At 35.6% G+C, this 12985-nt stretch overlaps 2 protein-coding genes across 2 annotated transcripts in view; both read left to right on the forward strand.

Moving 5' to 3' along the window:
- LOC128116910 (uncharacterized) overlaps positions 1–12985 on the forward strand; it is a 280495-nt gene that overhangs the window by 185748 nt on the left and 81762 nt on the right. The window lies entirely within an intron of this gene.
- LOC128108395 (dentin sialophosphoprotein-like) overlaps positions 4568–12985 on the forward strand; it is a 29025-nt gene continuing 20607 nt past the window's right edge. The window contains exons 1-2 of the mRNA XM_052734886.1: positions 4568–5748; positions 10592–10681. Of these exons, the coding sequence (XP_052590846.1) occupies positions 4704–5748; positions 10592–10681 (1135 nt within the window). The 5' untranslated portion in view covers positions 4568–4703. The remainder of the gene's footprint in view (positions 5749–10591; positions 10682–12985) is intronic.

The following is a 12985-nucleotide window of genomic DNA, read 5'->3' on the forward strand; positions in this document are numbered from 1 at the left end:
TCCAGTTTATTTTAATTTGTTTGAGATTCTGTTTCCCTGTTAAATTCTACTCTTCTGCCTTGAATTGGTTTCATTATTTCATTCAACAGTTTCTATTTTCACCGTCTTCATTAAGACATTCATTCATATCCTCTTTAAGTTAATTTAACATAATCATAATTGCTATTTTGAAATACATTTCTTATGCTTCAGCTAAATTGCTTTTCTCAGGGCCTTTCAGAATAGAACTGTTGACTTCTGGATGAGGAATATTGTTTAGTTTTTGTATGTTTGTGTTTGGGACCTGGAATCTAGGTATCTGGATTTATAATGTTTGAAGTATTTCTTGGAGTAGATGTCTGATCTCAAGTTTGTTGATTGGGTTTTCCATTCTTTGGTTGCTATTGCTCACTTTGGGCCCTAGATCTGTTTATTGGCTGTAAGATTCCTAGTAGCGAGTGTTTCTGTGTATTGACAGTGTCACAAAGAAATGTACATGGGCTAGAAGAAAGGAGTAAATAGGGTTGTGGGAAAGATCTAGTGAGACTCTGGTTCTTCACCAAGATGGAGAATCCATAGGGGATTGTGACAAGTTTGGAGGAGGGGTTCCTCTGGACAGGCAGTAGCAGGACTAAGAATTAATATGGAGAGACTAGAATAGGGGGACAGGAAAGACAATAAATGTAGCCTACATGTATCTTAGCCTAATGTGGCCAGTGTGGATCCCTTGTAGAAAATGGTTTTGTGGGTTGAGGCAGGGAGAGGAGATCACAAAAAAAAATGGATATGGGATAGAAGGAAAGGCAAAAGAGTGCAGCAGGAAAGAACTATAAGGGTCCTGTGTCCACACCCCTTTATGTCAAGTATCTTCAGGATTGTTCTTATTTGACACAAGTATTTTCTCTGCTTTTTCTTGTTTTTTTTCTTCTTCTTAGACTACCTTGAATTTGTGTTTGTTATTATTTCATAAGTTTTTGATGTTCTGATGACTTTTATTTTTCTTTCTTTTACTTGGACTTGTGGAGTTCAATTCATTTAGGCTCAATGCCATTTATTTGTCCTTACCATTTCAACTAGTTTTCATTACCACTACTTCAAATAAAATTTTCCATATAACCAGTGAGTAGTTTTATTTATTTATTTATTTATTTGTGTGTTTGTTTGTTTGTTTTGGGTTTTGGAGACAGGGTTTCTCTGTGTAGCTTTGGAGCCTGTCCTGGATCTCACTCTGTAGACCAGGCTGGCCTCAAACTGACAGAGATCCGCCTAGCTCTGTCTCTCAAGTGCTGGGATTAAAGGCATGCACCCTTTAAACTACTACCCAGCAAGTAGTTTATTTTTATCATTTCATTTTTTTTCAATGCTAGAATTTACAGCTGGTGTTTTCTTGAGTTTATAAATTTTTACACTTTTATTTATTTAGTAATTGTCACTATCATTTCTCTAGTATTTTATTTTAACTTACCAATAATTAGCTTATTTAAGGGTGAAATGTGTTAATGCGATATATATGTACATTAAGTAATGATAAAAGGCAGTTAAATTATTTACCATTCTAAATATTTATTATATCTTTGTAGTGATGATCAAACTTAACTCATCAGTCTTGGTGGCAGGAACTTTACCCCCGGAGCCATCTCACCAACCCCCTGTACTTCTTCTTTTGAAAAGCATCTACTCATTTCATTTGGTCATTTGTTGATTAGAGTATTTGTGTGGGTTTTGTGAGACCTTTTTCAGTTCTTAATATATATTCTAGATATTAATCACTTTTAAACTGGTTAGCTGGCAAAGATTTTCTTTTATCATGCTTTCTCTCATCTAAAGGCTGTCTCTTTACTCTGTAATTTCCTTTGCTGTGAATGTGTGTTTTAAGATCATAAACTAGTATTGGTCACTTGTTGCTACTATTTACTGAAATATTAGTGACATTTTCAGAAATTTCTTACCCATGCCTACCTATGAGTCAAAGTATTTCTACTATATTTTCTTCTAGCAGTTTCAAAGTTTCAAGCAAAACCCTAAACATAGAAGAGGCACATGTTCCAGACACCTCATTCCTGCAAGTATATTTAGAGGAAATTAAGTAAGCATATTACAAAATACCTGAACAGCCATGCTCATTATGGCACTATTCCTAATACCCAAATTTTAGGATCAGCCTAGGTGTTCATCATCAAATGGATAAAGAGAATGTATAGATGCACAATGGAGTTCCATTCATCCACAAAGTAGAATGAAACTATGTCATTTGTAGTAAAATTGATGGAAATGGAGATAATCATATTAAGTGAAATAATGCAGACTCACACAAACGTCATGTTTTCTCCATGAAAAAAATATACACATATATAACATGAAAGTAAAAGGGAACTAATTGGTAAGAAAATTAATTGAAAATGGGACAGGAGAAGGCATGCAGTGAATATAGTCAAAGTACTTAAAGGAAAATGCCACTTAAAATTTGTCACTTTGTTCAGTTACTACCTATTAATAAAATATTTCAAAACATAAAATGAACCAATAAATCAAAACCAACGAAACAAAAAGTAGCACCTGTAAAATCATGGTTTAATGACAATTTATATATATATATATATATATATATAGCTTGAGAATAGGAGTCAGAGATGTTCTTGAGTTTTTGTACTTGTAGATAGATGTTTAGAGTAATATAAATGCCATTTGCTATCTGCTTCTCCTGTCATGTGGAAATTTTAGTATTTTTCTTGTTTATTTACCTTGTAAATAAATGTTATTTTTAATTTTTAATCATGTATATTTTATAATTATTTATGATGTTTCAGAAAATACTTCCAGTTATGTTCCAAGAAAGTAGATTTCAAGCCTTTCATGTATTACCATCAATTCTGAAATATAAGAGATAATATGGAAATTCTCTTATATCATACCTAAATGACAGATTACCGTATATGTAAATTATTATGTCTTGTTAAATTATATTAAAGAAAGAAGTCTCTTCACATTAATCAAATTAATTTTGATCATCCTTCAACTTTCTTTCTGTGCTCGTATTTTCCATGTGTCTAAAAGTCACATTTGTTACACATTTTTCTACTTTCGGATTTTCAATAAAATAATGGCTGCAATTCTGCTCTCTTTGCAAAAGTCATTGTGATTGGAAGGAACAAAAGTTTACTTATAATTGAGGAATCAAAACAATGGATAAATGATGGGGGACTTAATTCAGTAATGTATTTTCACCTTAAAAATATTCAAGGACCAGAAATAGAGTTACTGCTAAGGAGAAATTTGAATTAGGAACTGAAAAATATCAACAACTTGATAGAAAATATTTCCATCTCTCTTTTTCGAGAAGCATATGGTCACTTATATCTACTTCATCTATGTATGGCTGTTCTGTTCTTCTTCTCTAAAAGTTGTTTGTTATACTCCTCTATGCTCATGACAGAACTAGCTTTTACATGGAGACTAAGATTGCCTACCCTCAGTTTCACACAACAAGCAGGGAGAAAACTTTCTGAATACTAACTCTAAATCTCTAACAAAGAGAACAGTGATACTCTAATTTTAATCAAATGCTAGTTATATGCAATTCAAAAACTAAGTTGCAAAGACTGTTCTGGTATTTAGGAGTAGAGATTAGTTTATAGGAACATAGATAATGAACAAACATCCCATAATGTGTCTACCATGTCTATATTTAGATGTTAATTCTGAGGTTTTACTCAGGAAGATCATGCAAAGCCTATCAAACACAAGTTTGTAACTAATCAAGTTGATGTCATCTCCAGTGTAAATGCTTTTGTGTATTGTGTTTAACTAAAAAAGCTATAACTTCATGATTTATTTGTTTTTCAGCCAATAACTACAACAGTCTTATCACATGGACCTCTAATACAATATACATCCCTTCTAAATCAAAGCATGTCTGAGAGTTATTCATCTTCACAAAGAGTTGACACTTCAAGGTAACTATCACTGATAATCAGATCCATCTATATACAATTTTCACCTAGATGTGAATGTAAAAATATTCTATTTTTAATTTACAGTAAACATTAAATGTGATACTTGATCCCAAATGTTGATATATTAACTAGAGAGTGACAAGAAAATCATATATTAACAAGGAAGTATCCTAACAGGAAATACTTTTAGGTCCATTGGAAAACAGTTAATGTGAGGGAAGATGCAAATACTTAATGCCATGGAAGAGTATAAAATAAACACAATAATATTCTTTTTTTTTTTGCAAAAAGCTTAATGTTGCTTTTTGCTTTATGCAGTTGACAGATAGGACTATGTGCTCCATAGTATTTTCTTACAGAAGATTTTCAACAGAAATAATGTCTTAGTATCAACTTGTAAATATTTAAACATGTATTTATGCTTGTTTTTCTTGAAGTGATGAAGGAGCAGTTACACTGGAACATGATAAAGGAAACAAATACGAAGCAGAAAATTCTGATATAGATGCATCTGAAACGTTGGGGGGTTCTTTTTACTATAAAACTCTCCAAGACCTTACAATTATTGAAAGTGATACTCCTCTTATGGACTCTGGTTCTGAAAGATGTGTGATTGATTCTGACTCCGACCGAGGTGTTGTCTCAGATTTTGAGATAGAAGAACAATCTAGAGACTCTGGATCAGTAATATGGGGAGTAGATTCTGACTCCGAAAAGTCTCCTAGGGGTTCAGACTCTAGAAAACATCTGTTAAAAGCAGAAAATTATCAAATGGCTTCAGGCTCTGTTGAAGACTTGACCAAGACAGGGCAACAGCTGGTGAGAATTGAACAGTGCCAGGTGGAATATGGATCTCTGAAACACTGGGTACCCTCAGGCTCAGAAAAGTCCCTGGAAGATTCTGACTCTGAAAGAGACTCTGACTCTGATAATGAAATGAAGATAGAAGAAAAACGCCAAATGGCTTCAGATTCTATAAAACGTCTAATGGAATCTGAAAAAACAATGATGGAGACTGAAAATTTCTGGATGATCCCTGATACTGAGAGTTATGCAGTATACTCAGGCACAGAAAAAAGTAGAGCATCAGCATCTAAGGTACATCTGATACAGGTGGAAAAAACAGAAAAGCAAAGACCTAAGAGATATATGATGGACTCTGACTCTGAACCAAGTGAGATGGACTCAGATTCAGAAAGATGTGAGCTAGCCTCAGCAGCTGTGAAATGTTTCATGGGTATAGAAACATTTCATCTGAGCACTGCTGTGAACAAGTTCCCAAAGGATTTTTGGTCTGAAAGAACAGTGGACTCAGACTCTGAAAGCCCTGTGATGTCCTCTGATTCTGGGAAGCACATGAAGAAGGCTGAGGCATGCAAAAGTACCTGCAATTTGGAAAGACTCAAGCTGGCTCACAAGTCTGAGTCTCTACATCACCGGTTAGATGCTAAAAGAAAACAGTTAGATTCTGATCATAGTGGACACTGGGATAGCTCTGGAAAATATCAGTTTAGGTCTATAGTACCTCAAGATAGCTTCGGAAAATGTCAGGGTGACCTTCAAACATTTCAGAGTATCACTGAAAAAGATCAAGGAGACTCCAGTTCTGAAAAACATCAGAAAAAAACTGGAAATGAACGAGATCAAAATGAACCTGAAAGCAAAAGGTACCCCATAAAGACAGAGAAGGGAGTTGAAAATGAGGGGTTTCAAGTGGATAAGGAAAGAGAAGGACATCTCATAGAGTCTGACCATCGTGACTCAGAAAATGAAGCACACCGGCTTGGTGCTCGTAGAAAGGATAATCGTCCACCAGGTAAGCTAACATGTATGTGGCCTTTGAAAATAACTTATAAATTGTATTCATAGCATCATAACATTTCCCAAAGTGTCAGTAGCTTTGATATATTTGGGGCTGAAACCACTTAAGACAACTTATAAGAAATTCAGAGACTAAACATCTTAATACCAGATTTTATTTCACTTTCAAAATTAGGAATATCAACTTGCTTTAGGTAATTTTTATCTCTTCTATTTTGAAAGGATGAAAGTTAAAAATTTTTCTAAAAACAATGTCTATTCTGGCCTAAGAACACAATGCTACATTTAGCTTTCATCATTCTAGAATAAGAAAAAGATTTTTTCCTGTTTAGTTATTGTAAAAAGGTTTTAAATATAGAAGCTTAAGTATATCAGTGTTTAAGTTACCTTTCTTTGCTCATAAAGATTTTCCTTATGTTCCATAATTTGCAATGAATAGTTTGCATTTATCTGTTACTCATGTTTATCTTATCATAATGGATCATTATAGTCCTCCAGTCCCTAGACCACTAGTTCTCAACTTGCGGGCCATGACCCCTTTGGGGGAAAATGACCTTTTCGCTGTGATCACATATCAGATATTCTGCATATCAGATATTTACATTATGATTCAGAACAATAACGAATAGTTAAGAAGTAGTAACAGAAATAATTTTATGGTTGGGGTCACCACAACATGAGAAACTGTATTAAAGAATGGCATCATTAGGAAGGTTGAGAACCACTGCCCTAGACAATTAATTGATTCTTTAGAACAAATATATATGCTTTATATACAACTGCTATAACAACTCTAAACATTTTACATGTACTAGTTAGTATTGATTCATTTGCACTAGTTTATTAAAGCTCACAGATTTTACATATATGAATGTATTAAGTCCACCTAATACTAGAAGGTAGTTTACTATTATCATCTTTATTTTACAAATGGAGAAACTGAGGTACAAATAAGTAACCAAAGTAGCACAATAAATAATGAGGTATGAACTCATGCTCTAGTGTTTATTTTGCTCACCATGAAGATGCACTGTCAGTCAACTCTAAGAGGTATTTCCCATTAAGAACCATGAAAATAATAAGTTCAGATTATTTGTCTGGTACTTTGAACTTAGTGTTATCTGAATATAGTGCCTTAGTTTACAAGCATAATTGTGGTACATGGATTTTAACATTTTTATCCTCAAAAGATTTTCCAATTTAGAAAAACAATTGTAAAAAAAATCTGAATGTGGTAGCACATACTTTTAATCCTAGTGCTGGAGTGGCAGAGACAGTAACATTACTAGGGCTCAATGGCCAGCCAGCCAGCCTATGCTAATCAGAGAGCTCCAGTTCCCATTGAGAGACTCTGTTTAAAAAAAAATGAAAAACTTCTGAGGTAAGATACTGATTGTTGATCTCTGACCTCCACCCACATGCATACACAAATGTTGTCTACCTGCACATATATGTGCACCCGTAGCTGTGTGCAAGTACACATGAGTGTGCACAAAATGAACAGTATTGACAATATAGTATATAGGTACATGATGCAAACATTGAGAACTAAGGCTCAAGTAACCATCTTCCTTAAATGATCACATAGGTAATTATTGACCAAGCTAGAGTACAAAAGCTCCTAGTATAGTGTTTTCTCAAATATATTTGTTAATTTAGGAAGTTTATAATTGTTTGCCTTAGTTATGGCTACTATTGCTATGACAAAACACCATGACCAAGGCAACTTATAAAAGTAGGCATTTAATGGCGGCTTACTGACAGTTTCAGAGGGTAGTCCTTTATCATAGTGGGGAGCATGGCTTCAGGCAGGCAGACATGGTGCTATATCAGTAGCTGATAACTCACATCTGATCCAAAGTTTGCAGGTAGAGAGAGAACATGAGACTGGCCTAGAATGAGCTTTTGAAACCTCAAATCCTACCCCTAGTAACATGCATCTTCCAAAAAGGCCAAACCTACTCCAACAAGGCCACACGTTATAATCCTTCTCAAACATTTCCTCCAACTGGAGGCCAAACATTCAAACGCATGAGCTTATGAGAGTCATTCTCATTCAAACTACCTCACTGAGAAAATATTATTTGCTCTGAAACTAATCAATTAAGTATAATTTTCTCTTAATATTTGAATTTTGATAGAATTACCAAATTTCTTTTTTTTTCTTTATTAAGAAATTTTCCACTCACTCTACATACCACCAACAGATCCCACCTCCTCCCTCCTCCCATCTCCCAGCCCTCCCTCCCAAGCCACCCCACATCCCCACATCACCCAAATCCAGGTCTCCCAGAGCCTGGCACACTGAGCCTAGGTAGGTCCAAGCCCCTTCCCACTGTACCAAAGCTGGCAAGGTGCCACACCACAGGCACCAGATTCCCAAAAGCCTGCCCATGCACCAGAGATGGATCCCGATTCCCCTGCCTGGATGTTCCCCAAACAGTTCGAGCCAAACAACCGTCTTCCGTATCCAGAGGGCCTAGTCCAGTCCCGTGGGGGCTTCACAGCCTCTAGTCTACAGTTCATGGGCCTCCAATAGTGTGGCCAGTCATCTCTGCACTTCCTACCGTCATGATCTTGATGTTCCCCACCTGCAGAATCCCTCCTCTCTCTCATCGATTGGATACCCAGAGCTCAGTCTGGTGTCTGGCCGTGGATCTCTGCATCTGCCTCCATCAGTCACTGGACAAAGTCTCTATGATGATAGTTAGGGTATTTGCTATACCGGTCACCAGAGTAGACCAGTCCAGGCACCCTCTGGACCACTGCTAGCAGTCCAAGGTGGTGTCATCCTTTTCGGTTCCTGAGAGCCTCCCCAGAAACCTGCCTCTTCCTTTTCCCATGATGTCCTCAAATTTCTTAATAATCAACATAAAGTATGCATTGATATATGTCCAATCAGATGATAGAAACACTTTCAAACATTGGAGTAAATTTTACTAACTGTTCTTATTATGTAAATAATCACATTAATGTTAATAATATATCAATAGTTTTTAAAATATTACTTAAGTATGCATTAAAAAATGATTACATTTAGGAAATGTAGTATATTATTAAAATCCTCTCTAAACATCATTTCTCAATATGCTTCCTGCTTTGCTTCATACATAAACAACTTAAACTACAAAGTCTTAAGTAAAACTGTCAACCTTTATGGTCTAGAAAACTATGTAAATTTTGGAGTTCAAGAAAAGTGTTCTTTGATTTTACAAATACCATGCAGTATCAGTACTTCTTGTTGCCAGTTTAATGCTTAATCACAATTTCTTATCTCTCAGCTTATTCTTACAATAATAGACTTTTCAGTTTACTTGGTTAAGATACCATGCACTTAAAAGATAAAAAATGGCCAAAAGATAGATTTTGGGGGAGTATCTGGGATTCCTCATTCATGTGTACATATTATGTATTAAAATATAAATTAATACTATGAATGTAATTTTAAACCTACAATTAAAATTGAAATTTCTAATTGTAAGGAAAGTGTTCTTACTCACTTATATGTCTTCTTTAACAAAATGTCTGCTGATAAATTTATTCAGTTTTGTTATATTGTATCTGATATTTCCTTTTTATTAATGAATAATATGTGTTTATAATAAAGACACAAAACTGTTCTTTGTGCTATACATCTCCTCTTCATTTCCAAATGAGCAATAATTCTTAAAGGCAGTCTTTACCACAAGTGGCTATTCTCTTTATAATGGTAAATAGATGTAAGGAAAAGAGTTAGCTATATCTCCAACACCCAAAATGCAGTCACTTTCATTCTGTGACTGTGCACACTAAATAGATGTTTTTTTAAGCCAACTAGTCACTCTATTATTATGAACTTGCTGCAAAGTTTTTAAAGTTTTTAAAGCTGATTATGTTTTTAGTTGTTACATAGAGTTTTACATGCCATAACATTTTAAACGTCATTTTTTTCTTTGAGGTAGCATGTACTTTAATAAAAAGCAGACAATAAATACAAGAAATATATAAATATATATATATATATACATATATAGTGTATATATGACATTTAAATACATACTATATATGTTGCAAGAGAAAAGCATATTGAGAAAGTGAATGAAAATAGACCTGAAGAAAACTGGTAACATCTGAGGATGAGGATTCCTAAAAGAGAAACAGCAAATTCAAAAGCCATAGATAAGAATGTAACTTTTTTTTAGAGAAATAAGACAAATCCATAAAACTTGTAAAACAGTGGTCTGCAGGTTATTTACAAACTTGTTTAACCATCACTACTATCCAATCACAGAACACCTTCGTTACTCAAGAGGAAACTTTGTAGCAACATTATTCATTAGAGCTGAAATGTGGAGACTGCTCAAATACTCAAAAAATAATGAGTGGATAAGTTAAATGTTGCATATCTACACAGTGGATGTTATTTAGCAATATAAATCAAAGGAGTGTTGACTTTTTGGTATGTAATAGGTAAACCTGGAAGACATTATTCTGAATACAAAGCAATTAATCAGAAAGAACCACATGTTGTACAATCCATGTATACAAAATGTCCTGAAGTATATATAAATCTATAGAGGCAGAAGGTATCTTAGTGGTTGCTTCGGACTGTGGTAGAAGAGGCTAGAAGTTTATGACTATAGGGTATAGGCCATTTATTTAAACCTCATTTTAATATGGGTTTAGTAAGCTTCATGAAATTTGAGAATAGGAGTACCATTACAAATAAGTATATTTGAAAATTATGTTACAGCATCAAAAAATATTTTTAGTCTGGAATTGTATAGTAAACATTCTTTTTCATAGTATCATTTAATTAGTAATTGTAGAATAACTGAGTCTGTTTAATATGATTTTAGGTTTTTGGAGGCCTGTTACCCTGCCTCCTAAGCTTGGCCAGGAAAAGAAAACTGAAGAGCATAAGTCTGTACAGCAAAAAGATAACAGAGGTGAGTATATAGTAGAAATTGTCTAAGAATTTAATCATGTTATGTGTTAATATTTGGGAAAATAAATTCAGAATCTGAAGTGTAATAGTGGTTGCAAGGTAATGTAATACATAATAATACTTAATTCTGTGATTTACTACAAAGAAAAAGTAGCAAAACAAAAAGGCACATGAAGTAAAGTCCAGCTTTTATCATACACATGCACATGTTTTATCATACACATGCACATGCACACACACATATGTAACAACAGTTAAAGAATAAAAAGGATACGAATTTGAAAGAGAGCAAGGAGGAATACATGGGAGGATTTTGAGGAAATTATGTGAATACAATCTCAAAAAATATCTTTGTTTTAACTTTCTTTTTTATTTATTCTTTGTCTCTTTCACATCATACATTCATTTCATTGTCCCTTCATATCTGCCGTCTGCTCTTGCAACCTTCCCTACAAAGTAAAATAAAACAAAATAATCTAGTCATGAAAACTGTACTGTGACACAGTGAGTCACGCAGTAAACCCTTCTATCCATATATCTTTTCTTGCAAGTGTTCATTGCAAAGAGTAATTGGTCTGGTTCTAGGCCTCACTGGAACTCCTCTTGGATATCCTGTTGCCCTGTGTCGAGGAGATCCTGCAGCTTTGGATCTGCAGGACCAGCCCCTTCACATGTTCCAGAAGATCATAGATGGGGTGTTGGGTGGGGGAGAGTTGCCCCCCCTTACCCCTCACCCCTCTCTGCCTGCTATAGATGAGGCAGCTGACCTTGCCAGTTGCAGCACTCAGGAAAGCGGGCCCTGCTCCTCGTCTGGGCAGTATAGTAGAGCTTACTCTGTTGGCAGAGGCACAGGTGAGCTGACCCTGAGGATGTGAGAGTGGAATAGTTGGCCACATACCCCTCATCTGCCAAAATGTGGTGGTGAGAGCAAGGGAAAGATGCCCTTCCTGCCTTGATCCTACCACCTGTAGTAGGCAAGGGAGCTGACCCTCCCCCTTACCAGCTGCATCACATGGGAAAGTGGGCCCTACATCTTACTGAGCAGCATAGTAGAGCTGACCCTACTGACCGGGGGCAGGGCATGAACCAGCCATGAGAACAGGAGTATGTGGGAGATCTGGCCCCACCCTTCATCTGCCATATGGTGTTGTGGGCAGGGGAGATGCCCCCTGCCCCACCTCACTACCTGTGGCAGGTAGAAGAGCTGGCCCTGACGTCTTAAGAATGGGAGAGCTGTTCCTGCCCATCACCAGCTGCAGCACTTGAGAGAGTGGCACCTGTACCTCACCTGGGAAACACAGTAGAGCTGGCCCTGAAGGTGTAGGTGTAGGAGAGCCAACCCTGAGGACATAAAATCAGGAGAACTGGCCCCATCCCTTGCCCATTGCTACAAGATATGAACTATCCAGGGCAATGCTGGAGAGCTCACCCTGGTGATGAGGACAAGGGAGAGCTGGCGGACTGGCCAACCCTGCAACTATCCAGACCCAGAACCAGAGTTATGAGTTGGCCCACCCTCAAAAATTGCTTTTTAAAATGTACACGTATACATTAGGTATATGACTTCATAATACTTTTTTCTTTTGTGTGGACTGTATTTTCATGGAGTCAAAATCAAATTTAATTTGATAAAATATTATACATCTCTATTTTCATATTATCTATAATTAATATCAGTTATCCTTTTTGTTCCTTATATTTTGAGTCTCATATAATAATATTTTTCTAGTTTCAAGGTTGTAAAGTGTTCTACCTATTTTTTTCTAAGAGCTTCATAGGTTTGGGTCTTACATTTCACTGATTAGTCTATTTTGGGAATTTTTTCGTATAGCGTAATGTAAGAGAACCTTTCATTCTTTTTCAAGTGACTGCACCTTATTCCGTTATCATTTGTTAATAAGATTATTCTTTTCTACATGGAATGTTCTTGATACCTTTGTAAAAGAAATCAGTTTAAATTGATCCATAATTTTATGTCTAGATTGTAATTTAGCCATTAATTTACCTGCTTATCATTGTAATAGTACCATACATCATTTCAAAAAAGTATGCTTTGTGGGCACTTCAGCACCCCAGAATGACCCTTTGTGAACCACACTCAGAGTAACCGTCATGGTACTATATGATGAAATTTTGTCAGCAGAGTACTGATAAATTGGTAGGGGGTAAATTAGGACTACATAGTACTAAGTGAGGTGAAAACTTGCTGTGAACTATCATATTGGATCTAAGCAGTGTGCCAGATATTGCAAAGAATGGTCTAGGGATGGAGACTGCATTCACAACTGAACTCCTAATGAACCAT

The sequence above is a fragment of the Peromyscus californicus genome, unplaced genomic scaffold, assembly GCF_007827085.1.
Source record: "Peromyscus californicus insignis strain IS unplaced genomic scaffold, ASM782708v3 Scaffold_10__1_contigs__length_136768540, whole genome shotgun sequence".
Taxonomy (NCBI): domain Eukaryota; kingdom Metazoa; phylum Chordata; class Mammalia; order Rodentia; family Cricetidae; genus Peromyscus; species Peromyscus californicus.